At 42.1% G+C, this 13,771-nt stretch overlaps 1 protein-coding gene across 2 annotated transcripts in view; it reads left to right on the forward strand.

Moving 5' to 3' along the window:
• The first annotated feature begins 70 nt into the window (after positions 1-70).
• Positions 71-13,771, forward strand: part of CALR3 (calreticulin 3) — a 31,348-nt gene continuing 17,647 nt past the window's right edge. Inside the window, exons 1-4 of one of the 2 annotated variants that reach the window (XM_057710129.1) lie at positions 71-215; positions 429-530; positions 2,968-3,171; positions 10,693-10,787. In XM_057710129.1, the coding sequence (XP_057566112.1) occupies positions 125-215; positions 429-530; positions 2,968-3,171; positions 10,693-10,787 (492 nt within the window). In that variant the 5' untranslated portion in view covers positions 71-124. The remainder of the gene's footprint in view (positions 216-428; positions 531-2,967; positions 3,172-10,692; positions 10,788-13,771) is intronic. The other variant, XM_057710130.1, reaches the window with a different exon arrangement.

A 13,771-nucleotide genomic window follows, 5' to 3' on the forward strand; every position in this document is an offset into this window, starting at 1 on the left:
CCAATGGTGTCTTGGGTCACAATCGCTAGGCGTGACGGGAGTTGTGGTTCCGGGACAGGGCGAGCGCGCCGCGGAGACCGCCGAGTGCAAAGGCGCGGTTACGAGAAGTGGCAGCGCACCCTCCATGGCCGCGGCTCGCGTCCCTCTCTGGGCAGTCTGTGTGTTGCGGGTGGCTCTGGCCACCGTATACTTCCAGGAGGAATTTCTAGATGGAGGTGAAGGGGCGCCCCCCGTGGTGGCGGGGACGTAAGCTCCCTCATACCCGGCTGCCCTCCTGATGGCCCGAGTTGCCACTGGCCCCGGCCTGTCGCCGAGGGATCCGTGGTGGTAAAACCTCGAAGCTTCGAAGCCTTGAGGGTCCCCCTCACTCTCCTCTCGACTCAAATTAACATTTTTCAGCCCTAACCGGTGTTATTTCTTCCCCACAGAGCGCTGGAGGAACCGATGGGTGCAGTCCACCAATGACTCCCAATTTGGATATTTTAGACTCTCGTCCGGGAAATTTTATGGTCATAAAGAGAAAGACAAAGGTTAGTGTAGGAATTGTGAGAAAATCAAGCTGAATGTTAACTCCCCCACCCCCCGACCCCCAAAGCAACCTTTCAAGGTAGGTGTGGCACACCCCTAAAACTCATTTTACCAGTTGGGAAACAGGCATGGGTATGGTCTTTTTGTCTTCTCTTTCTTTACTTGACCAAGATAAACCCTCTTTACAAACACTAGTCAAGTGAGTTTGGACACCCGAGGGCCTTGCCCTACGGAAGGAAAAAGATTAGAAGATATTTCTCGTTTTTATTTTCACATTAAAAAAAAAAATCAAGGTAAAAGTTATATGCTGTCAAATGCACGGATCTTAGGGGGTCCAATAGGATGAATGTTTACAACTGCACACCCAGGCCATAACAGGAATATTTTCAGACCCCACCTCCATCCCCAGAGGCTTCCCTTGTGGCCTAGTCCCCCCAAGTCAGTAGCGTGCTGGTACCAAGAATAACTCTCTATTCTGGCTTCTCATTTCTGATGATCAAAGATAGACAAACTACAGCTCCTCTACTGCCTATTTTTTGTACAGCCAGTTAGCTGGGAACGGTTTCTGCATTGTTTAATTGCTGGAGAAAAATAGAAAAGGGAATAGTGTTTGGCGTTGTGTAAAAATTATACAGAATTCAGTGAAATGTCTGAAATTGCAGGGTCCATAAATAAAGTGTTAGTGGAACACAGCCATGCTTATTCATTTGCATACAGTCTATGCCTGCTTCCAAGCTGCAAAGGCAGAATTGAGTGGTTAAGACAGAGAATGAATGGCTCCCAAAGTGTAAAATATTTATTCCCTGGCCTTCACAGAAAAAAAGTTTGCCAACCCCTGATTTAGATGAAAAGTTTCCCTCTTCACTGCCTTCCACTCAACTTCCATCTTGGCCCTGTTACTCCAGTGTTCCCCTAACACCCAGCAGCCTCTGGTTTTGGAGTGTATATGCATTATAGGCAAAAATGGAGTGAATATAACAAGTGATTCTATGAAGCTTGTCTGAGGAGCAGGGTTGTCATTTGTTTTCATTCCTACAATGTTTGTCCTTCCTTTAACCTGAAATCCTGAGACTTTGTGCATTTCATTCACTCCAGCACCACCTATCTACTGAGAGCAGACACAGGCAAGGCACTGAGGATACATGTGAATTTGACCCCTTTCATTGTGGTCTCCCAGGACCATGATATAGAAGCCATGGATGGAAAGTTCAATAGAATTTAGCCAGACAGAGATGGGAGGTGGTGAGAGGCGATGGCAGTGGCTAAAGAGTGTGGTGAGACACAAAGGGAGGTGGTGAGTCAGATGGCCTTAGGAATTATCTGGATGTAGGGGGAGGGGCTACAGATCACCTGAGAAAGGCCAGGGTTAGGGAAGAATGGAGGGGAGAGAGAGAGAGATAGGTGTGGAAGTGGGGAGTCAACCGTGAGTTCAGGCTTAGATATACTGATACAAAATGCCAGGTTCATTAAGGATGGCTCTCAGAATAGGCAGTTATGGGGGCTGGAGTGTGTTGTAAGGAAGGGTAGATTATAAGAAGACTGACTCTGTTTTCAGATTTGTCTTTTTTTTAATTTAAGTATAGTTGATTTATAATATTGTGTTAGTCTCAGGTGTACAGCACAGTGATTCAGTTATATGTATGTGTGTGTGTGTATATATATATATATATATATATATTCAGATTCTTTTCCCTTATGGGTTATTACAAAATATTGAGTATAGTTCCCTGTGCTATACAGTAGGTCCTTGTTGTCAGGTGTGTCTTATACTCTGGTATAAGATAAGAAATTGGTACAGAGCCTTGCGGCTACTGAAAAGAGGTTTTGGTTTTGAAGTAAATGGCTAAACTTATAAAATACAAGTAATTCAGATGACAAAAGGATGGTATCTTTATAAAAAGAGCCACCACACAGATGACACCCCACGGACCAGCTCATCCAGTGAAGTGAAGCACTTTTTTTTTTTTTTTACCAGTCAGCGCTCTGTCCTCCATCAGCTGTTGTCTCTTAAGTAGCTGTTTTAAGATGAAAATTAAGGAAAAGCAGTAGAATGCTCCAATTTTTAACCCAGTTGCTACAAAGCTTCCTTGTATATTACCACCCCTTGGAAAATGAAGGGAAGCAAAATTAATCTTTTATCCATTATTAGACTGCATATTTGCCAGTTAGAGCTGAAGTGTTTTTATAACTTAAGACCTAACAGTGGTATATTAAGTACAAAAACATGTACATGAGGATATGAAATAGAAGTTCTGTGGCAGCAGAGAGCCTGTTAGTGATAAGCTCGTTGTCTGTTATTGTACAGGTGTGCTATAGGCACAGGATCAATATAAATGGTTGGGAGATTTATTATCAAGGGTGGGGGAGGACAACCATTTAATTCCCTGCATTGCTGAGCAGTGTCATTCCTAATCCTTCATGAGTGCTTTTTATTTAAAGGTCTGCAAACCACTCAAAATAGCCGATTCTACGCCATCTCTGCACGGTTCAAACCATTTAGCAATAAAGGGAAGACTCTGGTCATTCAGTATACAGTGAAACACGAGCAGAAGATAGACTGTGGAGGGGGCTACATTAAGCTCTTCCCTGCAGACGTGGATCAGAAGAACCTGAATGGAAAATCCCAGTACTATATTATGTTTGGTGAGTTTAGATAGTACAGACAGCCATTTCTGCTGATTTTGAAAACCTTTCCACCTGTAGGATCCTTAGATTGACTTTGCTAAAGTTGTGTTGAGGATATCTAACTAAAAGTTTCTAGTACTGTTAAACCTAGTTAATATTATAAAAAGGCAACTGTACCATTCTGTTGTTCTTGGGAGAAAGTTATTTATTCAACATTAGTGTAGCTCCAAGTATTTTGAATGCCTCAGGAATCAGTAAACCTTGCCATGGGCCAAATCGGCCCACAGCCTGCATTTGTTAAGGCAATGAACTGAGAATGGGTTTTTAACCTTTTTTTCTTTGGAGGGGGGTGGTGCACCATATGGCTTGCAGGATCTTAGTTCCCTGACCAGGGGTTGAACCTGGGCCACAGCAGTGAAAGGCCGGAATCCTAATCAGTAGGCCACCAGGGAACTTCCTGATTTTTAACATTTTCAAATGATTAAAAAAATCAGAAGAAAGACAATACTTCAGACCCATGAAATAATATGACACTCAGGGACTTCCCTGGTAAAGAATCCACCTTCCAATGCAGAGAATACAGGTTTGCTCCCTGGTCGGGGAACTAGGATCACACATGCTGTGGGGCAGCTGAGCCCATTCGCCATAACTACTAAGCTCGCACACCTCCGCTAGAGAGACTGTGTGCCACACACTACAGAGCTCACACGCTCTGGAGCCCACACACTACAACTAGAGAAGAGAAAACTTGCGTGCCACAACTAGAGAGAAGCCTGTATACCACAACAAAGAGTCCACACACTGCAACTAAGATCTGAAGCAACCAAAAAATTTAAAAAAAAAAACAGAAACAAGCCTTAAATTTCAGTGTCCACAAATGTTGTCTTATTGGAATGCAGCCTCACTCTGTTCATTTACATCTTGTCTATTGCTGCTTTCAAGCAGCAGTGGCAGAGTTGAGTGGTGATGACAGAGTATATAGTTCCAAAACCAAAAATATTTACTGTCTACCTCCTTACAGAAAAAGCTTGTTGACCCCTGGAATACATTAAATGTCTCCTGACACAAGGAGTAATTGATTAACATCTGTGCTGTAATTGGGAAGGGACCACACTGGGCTACAGGAACTAGATATAACTGAAGTATGTGGATTCAAAAACCTTTAGGAATGAAGAGGATTCTGGAAAGATGGAATAGGAAGCACCAGGAATCTGTCTCCCAACCTAGACAAGAGTTGCACTGGCAGAATCTGTCAGATTAACTATTATGGAACTCTGGAATCTCTGGAAGTATTGCAGCTTCCAGTAGAAAACTGGGGAGACCAATTTGGGCAAATTTCAGTTCTTAGTACAGTAGTAATTACCCATTCCCACTTCAAGCCACATGGCAGACAGACAGCTGTGCACTGTGTTCCTGGAGCAGCTTTTATGGGAGCCCAGATGGGCAAAAAGGGCCCTGTCCTCCAAATATCAAGGATCTGAGCTTGATGGCTGATTACTGCTTCTTGTTGCAGAGACACAGAAAAAGAGATGGACAGCCATTGTTACACCTCTCCCCCATTGTTGTAAGCCTCTCCTGCTCCAGCTGAAATAACTTTCAGGAGACTTAAAGAGCTAGAACCCTTCCCTCCCACCCTTCATTTTTCACCTTTTCCCCTTTAGGAAGCTAGATGTTAAAGACTAGGATGTTAAAAAACAACTACATATGTAGGGAAAATTAGAAAATGACCACATGTACCCAGGAAAACACTCAGAAAAGACCTGAGGAAACCTTAAGTTTACAACCCAGGCTGACCCTTGGAACAGAGCCAGCCTTCAACAATCAATAAAAAAAAAAAAACCAAAACAACACAGCAAACCCTGCAGAAGGAGGAGAATCCAATTTCCAGAATTAACATTATTAGACTCAAATGTCCATAGTTTAACAAGGTATTCACAAGGTATACAAAGAAACAGGAAAGTGTGGCCCATTCAAATGAAAAAAATAAACATAAACTGTCCCTGAAAAAAAGACCTAATGGCAGATCTGTTAGACTTAAATAACTGAATGATGCTAAAAGAACTAAATGAAGATGTAGTGAAAGTCAAGAAAACCGTGAGCAAAATGATAATAAGGAGACAGAAAACTTAAGAAACCAAAATCAAATTCTGGAGCTGAAAAGTACAATTGACATGAAAAGTTCACTAGAGGAGTCAAAGGCAGATTTGAGCATGCAGAAGAAAGAATCAGAGACCTTGAATATAGGATACCAGAAATTATCAAGGCTGAGGAGCAGAAAGAAACAAGATTGAAGGAAAGCAAACAGAGCCTAAGGGACCTGTGGGACACCATCAAACAGACGAATGCATTGTGAGAGTCACAGAAGGAGAAGAGAAAGAAAAGGGAGCAGAGAGAGAGAATACTGAAAAAACAATGGCTGAAAACTACCAAATTTGATGAAATACATGAATATAAATGTCCAAGAAACTCTGTGAACTCCAGGTAAGGTGAACTCAAAGAGGTCCACACCAAGACACAGTGTAATCAAACTTGCAAAGAATGTTGAAAGCAGCAAGAAAGAAGCAAATCATTGCATACAAGACATTCACAATAAGCTTATCAGGCTTCTCATCAAGAATTTTGAGGCCGGAAGACAGTGGACTGATGCATTAAAAGTGCTAAAAGAAAAAAAACACCTCTCAACAAAAACTCATATTTGCAAAACTGTCCTTGAAAAATGTGGAAAAATTAATAAGACACAAAAGCTGAGGAAGTTTGTAACCACTAGACCTGCTTTGCAAGAAATGAGAGGAAGTTAGAAATCACTACTAAAAGGAAAACTGGAAAATTCAAAAAATTGTGGAAAACAACACTTTTAAACAATCAATGGAACTTCCCTGGTGGTGCAGTGGTTTAAAATCTGCCCACCAATGCAGGGGACACGGGTTCGAACACTGGTCTGGGAAGATCCAACATGCCACGGAGCAGCTAAGCCCATGTACCTCAACTACTGAGCCCACCTGCTGCAGCTACTGAAGCCCGCACACCTAGAGCCTGTGCTCCACAACAAGAGAAGCCACTGCAGTAAGAAGCCTGTGCACACTGCAATGAAGAGTAGCCCCTGCTCATCACAACTAGAGAAAGCCCACATAGAGACACAAAGACCCAACCACAGCCAATCAGTCAATGAATCAATCAATAATAAATAACTGTTTAAAAATAGCATTTAAAAAGTAAAACAAATATAATTACTCAAAAAAAATTTTTTTAAATCAATGGATCAGAAGAAAGATGGCAGCGAAGTAGAAGGATGTGGAATGCATTCCTCTCCACAGATGCATCAGGGATACATCAAAAGATGCAATAATTCCCACAGAGAACCAGCTGAACACCAGCAGACAACCTTGGACACCAGAAAGGACTGCAAAGGTCCTGACATAACTGGTATTTGTTTGACTTAACACTCTGCCATTAGTCTGGGTTTGGACAGTCTTCTTTAAGCCCCTTTATTGCTGGGACAAGCAACCTCTGAAGTCTGGACTACTCCATCAGAACTCAAGCAGGAGGCTCTGGGGAGGGAGCCCAGAATCCAGGATGCTAGACTACTAGGGAGTCCTCAGACACAGGGAAGATTAACTGCAGAGAACTCTCATGGAGCCCTGTTTCAGAGTCTAAGACTCGGCTTCGTCCGACTGTCTGCAGTTGTCAGTGTTGGACACCTCACACCAAACTACAAATAAGACAGGAACACAAACCCACCCATCAGCACACAGACTACCTAAAGCCATTTTAACCTCACAAATATGCTAAAACACACCACCTGACACGGCCCTGTTCATCAGAGAGAAACGACACAGAGCCACACATGTGAACATACTCAGGAAAAATGAAAGTGTTTCCTCTAAGATCTAGAACAAGGCAAGGATGCCTGTTTTCCCACTTCTATTCAACATAGTACTGGAAGTTCTAGCCAGAGCAATTAGACAAGAAAAAGAAAAGAAATTGGAAAGGAAGAAGGAAAATTATCTCTGTTTACAGATGATATATAGAAAACCCTAAAGATTGCACTCTATAGTTCTAATAGGTTAAAAAAAAAACCTACTAGAACTAATGAATGAATTCAGCAAAGTAGCAGGATACAAAGTCAACGTTAAAAAAAAAAAAAAAAAACAGTTGCATTCCTATACAAAATGAATAATCTGAAAAGGAAATTACAAAAACGATGTCATTTACAATGGCATCCAAAGGAGTAAAATACTTAGTAACCAACTTAAACCAAGGAAGTGAGAGAGTTGTATAATGAAAACTACAAATTATTGCTGGAAGAAATTAAGATGTAAATAAATGGAAACAACATCCCATGTTCATGGATTGAAAGACTTAATATTGTTAAAATGTCAATACTACCCGAAGCAATCTACAGCTTCCAAAGCAATTCAGTCCAATCCCTATCAAAATTCCAATGACTTATTTTTTCATAAATAGAAAAATCCATCTTAAAATTCATGTGGAATCTCAAGGGGACCCTAAATAGCCAAAACCATCTTGAAAAGAACAAAAGAACTCAGCCATGACTCTATTGATGGATGAATGGATAAACAAAAACTGTGGGGTATACATACAATAGAATATTATTCAGCCTTAGAAAGGAAGGAAGTTCTGACACATTATAATATGGGTGAACTTTGAGGACACTATGCCGAGTGGAATAAGCCAGTCACAAAAGGACAGATACCCTGTGATTTCACTTGTATAAGATACTTAGAGTAATCAAAATCATAGAGACAAAGTAGAATGGTGGTTGCCAGGGGCTGGGGAGAAGGGAGAATAGAGAGTTATTGCTTAATGGGTATAGAATTTCAGTTTTACAAGATGAAAAGTGTTACAGGAATTGATGGTGGTGATGGCTGCCTTACAATGTGAATGTATTTAACAGCACTGAACTGTACACTTAAAAATGGCTAAGATGGTAAATTTTGTGTTATTCCTGTTTTACCACAATAAAAAAAAAGAATGTGGGAAAAAAAGCTTTAAGGATGAAAATGTATCTTTAAAATATCCATCCAAAATCTAGTTTTGGGGAATTATTCTTTAAAATTATTTTCTCTCATGTGATGTTTTTCCATGCTTATTTTAAATTTTCTTGTCATCAGCATCAGGCTTCGGACACCTAGTTATGCTGTCCTTATATTTATATATACAGCTGGTCTTGGTGTCATTATAGAAGTAAGAAGAATATTATTTTATTACTGACTAGTTTTAGATCTAATTCTGCTCTCTCATTTTGGAGAGTGAGGCAACTTCTCCAAAGACACAGCGTTAGATAGATCCAAAGTTTCCAAGGATTGCGCAGTCCCTGAATCCCTGACCAGAGTTCTCTCTACCCTGCCACGCCTCACATTGACTCTTGAATTTAAAATCTGGAATGCAAAAGGTCTTTATTTAGATTAAAAATAAATTTATTATTCTCTTAAAACAGGATGGCAGAGATATTTGGCAAAAACATAATACCTGTTGAATTAGAGATGATTTCACAAATATTTGATTTAGTTAGATTTAGTGAACAAATAACAACAAATATCTACCAAAATACTACTTTTAAATATACACAGCATGTCTGCTACATTTAAATTGCAAAACAGCATATTTGGAGTAAATATATATATAATATAAATATGTATATATTTACTCCAAATATAAATATACATAAATTTTCTGTATTATTTTGCTTTTAATTCAAAATCAGTTACATTTTACTCAAACCCACTGTGTCACTGTTAGAACACTTGCTGTGATTTCTCAGCTCCAGCCTTTGGTTTGAGAGCAGCTTGCTGGTGTTGAAGAGGAAGAGAGAAATATATTTTACTGGGGCCCTGCCAGGGGTCTTACCTATGCAATCTTAGATTATGTTTAAAACCCTAGGAAATGGGTAACACAGCCCCCATTTTGCAAATAAGGAAACTGAGGCTCAGAAAGATTAAAATACTTGCCCAGTCAAGTCAGCCCAACTTTAGAGTCCATCTGCCTGCCTCATTCTTCACAAAAATCCACTACTATGTAACTAATTTATGATTGCTGTTAATGGAAAATGTCCAGATTTTTCCTGTCAGATCTGGGCACATCCTAAAGCTGAATTTAATAGTAAAGTTGTATAGGTGCTTAGGAATAGAGAGGAAAATTCTGACCAATTTGGAAGGAAAAATAAATTTTATGTTTCAATCCTGAGATAATAGACTTTCATACAAATAGTTCACATAGCTTTAGTTTTAAAAAATTGAACTGGAATATTTTCCAGCAATAACAAAAAAAGGAAATTACACAAACCACGCATCCTCCAGGAACACAACTGAGAGATAGACGTGGTGTTCTTTGTTGGTCCCGTAGGATATTTCCAAGTTCATTGCCGCATTTACTCTGGCAAATTGATAGTGTATTCTTTAAGTAATTAGGTGCAGCCTAGATCTCTCTTATTTAATCTGAAGGTTCATCACTACAAGTTCTAGAAGAAATCACAGTCGTCTGCTTGTGTTTACACACGGTTTGTTCACAGGGGTGGGTGAAGGCCTGGGTCAGTGGATATGGTGGAATTCCATCTGCCACAGAAAGACAGGCAGATGCTGTAGTACATTCCTACGGCTTAAAGTCAATGAAGCTGCAGCAGGGTAATTCCAAACATTCTCAGAAGGTTTGGCAGATTTTCCAGATCCCTCCTGTAAACCTTGCTTAGAATATTCAGAATTTCTTTAGTCTCTGAGCAGGGAATAGAGTGGCCTACAGCATTCCATTTCCTTGGTCACTGAAACTTAACCTCATGCCAATTTAAAAATCATTAACTTTGAATAGAACTCTTTATAGATTTCACAGTTCATCAGAACCTACATACTGATTGTAAACTCTCTTTTGCTTACGATGTGGGATTATTGTTAAGAATATATATATATTCTTAACGATTATCTGTCTATCTATCTATCTATCTATCTATCTATCTATCTATCTATCTATCTATCTATACATGTGTGTGTTGTCTTGGAGCTTAACAATAATAAGACCAAATATTAAGCATTGCCATACTAAAAGCTTTACATACATTACCCCTTTGAACTGGCAAAATCGCTTTGTGAAGTCAAGATTAACACCCGCATTTTATAGACCAGGACACTGAGGCATGTGGAGATGAATATGTTAGTTGCAAATAGGTCTCAACAGCGAAGGAGAGCTGGGATCAGAGAAAGTCAGTTCAGGTCTGAAACCCTCCTATGGGTACAGGAGCCCTGGTCAGAGTTTCAGAGTGAGGGCCTGAGGGGGACACTTACTAGACTGTTATTAGATCTTCCTTTTCTTGCTCATGTGCTGGCTTATGCCTGAGTCCAAAGTGGCTGCGATGACCGTGACCTGAACGGAGTGTCACGGTCCATTTAAATATCTCCACAAGAACATCTGATGGTTCCCAGACACATAAGCTTCCTGTGCCTGGTTTATTATTTCAGGAGAATGTTTGGGGATATCATGCGGTGATGTGTTACAGAAGGGAATTGAGAGCAGTCAATATTTTTTTTGTAGGACCTGATATTTGTGGATTTGATATCAAGAAAGTTCATGTTATTTTACATTTCAAGAATCAGTATCACTCAAACAAGAAATCAATCAGATGTAAGGTAAATGCTTTCATATTCAAATCAGTGATCATGTTAACTCTTGCCGTATGATAACGTAAGTTTATAGAAAATAGTTTTGACCTTTAAATAGTTAAGTGAGCCATGTCTGTCCAGTCCCTGCTTTCCCATTAGAGACACTTGTCCACCACTTTGATTGGTTTGGTTTCTGAAGTTAATACCCACCGGGAGGGCACACCTCTCATTGTTGAACACTGACATCGATTTATAAAATGCCCCATAAGGGTTACAACAGGATGGTCACCTTTCAACTATACCCATCATCATTAAGGAATGAAATATTCAGGGTGAAAAAAAAATTCTGGAGAAATTAATCTTCAAAATATCCAAACAATTTAAAATGGAATATTTCTAAAATGAATACATATACGCTTTACCTTTTCACCCAGGGGATCCTGTGAAAATGACACTTTAGGTCTTAGGGCCTGTTTATAACTCAGTGGCCCTGCCCCGGGCTTCTCCAAAGAGGCAGCTTGCGTTAAGTTCCTGGTGTGTGGGCCTGTGAAGGGGAAGTACCCTCCCCAATGCGCCCCCCCCCCCCCACTTTGAAGGTAAGCATCAGGAAGCAGGGACCCTGAGGCGTCCCCAGCACCCCTAGCCTCTCTGAATCTGGGCAGGAGACCAGTGTATTTCGAGATGATTGACAGCAAAGAGAGGAAGCAGCCATACCTCTCTTATGCAGTCTCAATCTGAGCAGGGGGCCTCTGCGCTCTCATGACGCCCTAGTGAGTATCTATTGCCAGCATGGTTTCTTGCGGGGTCCTACCTGCTGACCCGGTGGGTTTTTTTTTTTCCCTTTGTTTTTTAAATTTATTTATCTTTTATTGGCTGCTTTGGGTCTTTCTTGCTGCTCGTGGGCTTTTCTCTAGTTGCGATGAGCAGGGGCTATTGTTCGTTGTGGTGCGCGGGCTTCTCATTGCAGTGGCTTCTCTTGTTGTGGATCATGGGCTCTAGGCAAATAGGCTTCAATAGTTGCGGCACGTGGGCTCAGTAGTTGTGGCTTGTGGGCTCTAGAGCACAGGCTCAGTAGTTGTGGCGAAAGGACTTAGTTGCTCCTGGACATGTGGGATCTTCCCAAACCAGGGCTCGAACCCATGTCCCCTGCATTGGCAGGCAGATTCTTAACAACTGCACCACCAGGGAAGTATCCCCCAGGAGCGTTTTGACAGATGATCAAGGTGTGGGATCCAGAGGAGTTGGTGATGTTTGGAATGTGGGTGCTGAGGGTGTGGGTGATGACTCTCAGAGGCGTTGCTGTTAAATAGGAGGGGAAATAAAGGCCGAGAAAGGGACCAGGGCAGACTCAGGAGGTTGTGTTTAGAACAGTTGGTTGTGAAATCCTGGCAGACATCGAGGTAGAGGTGTCAATTAAATTGTTGGTAACTTTGGATCTGAAGCTCGGCTTGTTGGTTGGGATTAAAGATGGTGGTGTGGAGCTGTTTGCGTATGTGTGGGTGTAGATATCATCTCTCAGGAGGCCCTGGGCCGGTGGCTAAATCCCAGAGGGCACTGGCCATGGGACCAGCAAGCCCAAAGTCTAAATTAAGAAAAGCAAGTGGAGACAGAGGCAGGCAGAGAGCAGGAGAAGAGTGCTGGGAGAGTTGCACGCTCAGCTGTCACAGAGGGCTACAAGGCTTGAGGCGGACACAGAGTAGACTGTAGTGCTGATTCCAGACAGAGTCATTGGCCACGGTGTGCAGAGCAGTGCTGAAAAGCTGTTGTGATTTGGCTCTTAGCAGGGAGAGGCTCCTCCTGACAGAACCTTTTTGCTGGGGCAGTGGTTCCCAAACTTGAGCAGCATCAGAGACCCTGGAGGTCCTGTGAAAGTGACCAGAGGGTCCATGAGGTTCTTTTTATTTAATTAATTAATTAATTAACTAATTAATTAATTGGCTGTGTTGGGTCTTCGTTGCTGCACACAGGCTTTTTCTAGTTGCGGTGAGCAGGGGCTACTCTCTGTTGTGGTGCGTGGGCTTCTCACTGCAGTGGCTTCTCCTGCTGCTGCACATGGGCTCTAGAGCGCAGACCCAGTAGTTGAGGCGCACGGGTTTAGTTGCTCTGCGGCATGTGGGATCTTCCCAGCCCAGGGTTTGAACCTGTGTCCCCTGCATTGGCAGGCGGATTCTTAACCACTGTGCCACCAGGGAAGCCTGTCCATGAGGTTCTGATACAGCAGGTCGGGGCTGACCTGGGAATGAGCATTGTCAGTGTGCCCCCAATGATGCTGCTGCAGCTGGGGTATGGTGCAGGGGTCCCCTCTGCTGTTGACAGGCAAGCACATCCTGGGTACCCCTAGCCTCCCCAGACACCCTCCCACCCACCTTCCAGCCCTCCTTTATTTTATTTTTTATTTTGTTTATTTATTTTTGGCCGCACCACATGGCATGCAGGATCTTAGTTCCCCAGCCAGGGATTGAATCTGTGCCCCCTGTGGTGGAAGTGTGGAGTCTTAACCACTGGACCACCAGGGAAGCCTCCCGGCCCTCCTTTATTGAATGTTAAATGCTTTCCTTGTGTCCAGCCTGGGGCTTTAACCAGGACCAGAAGATTCACCAATTCTGCCCTGCCCGAATTTAAATTGTTGGACAGCTCAGAGCATTAGAAAGTTCTCCCCTGCACTGAGAAATAGAGTGGGCTTCATTTGGTGTCTTTCAGAACACAGAACCGGAAGTTATTTTCCGTATAACTTTTCATAAGTGAAACAACACAGTGGTCCCTAGGTTTCCACCCATCATAATTCCCTGGGGGATTAGAAGTGAAAGCCATTGTGTTTGCACAAAAGGGAATCAGTGACTCAAGAGAAGGCTGCCAGAAGTGAGGAAGTATTCTACAAAGGGGTGAGTCTTCTGTAGGACACCCTTTCATGGTCAAGTCAACCCCTATTTCTAGAACATCTCTGCTTGCTGTTTACAAGGCTTTGACCCATAACAACTTATGCTGTAGATCTAGACTGGCCTTGAAACGTT

This window comes from Hippopotamus amphibius, chromosome 15, assembly GCF_030028045.1.
Source record: "Hippopotamus amphibius kiboko isolate mHipAmp2 chromosome 15, mHipAmp2.hap2, whole genome shotgun sequence".
Lineage (NCBI taxonomy): Eukaryota > Metazoa > Chordata > Mammalia > Artiodactyla > Hippopotamidae > Hippopotamus > Hippopotamus amphibius.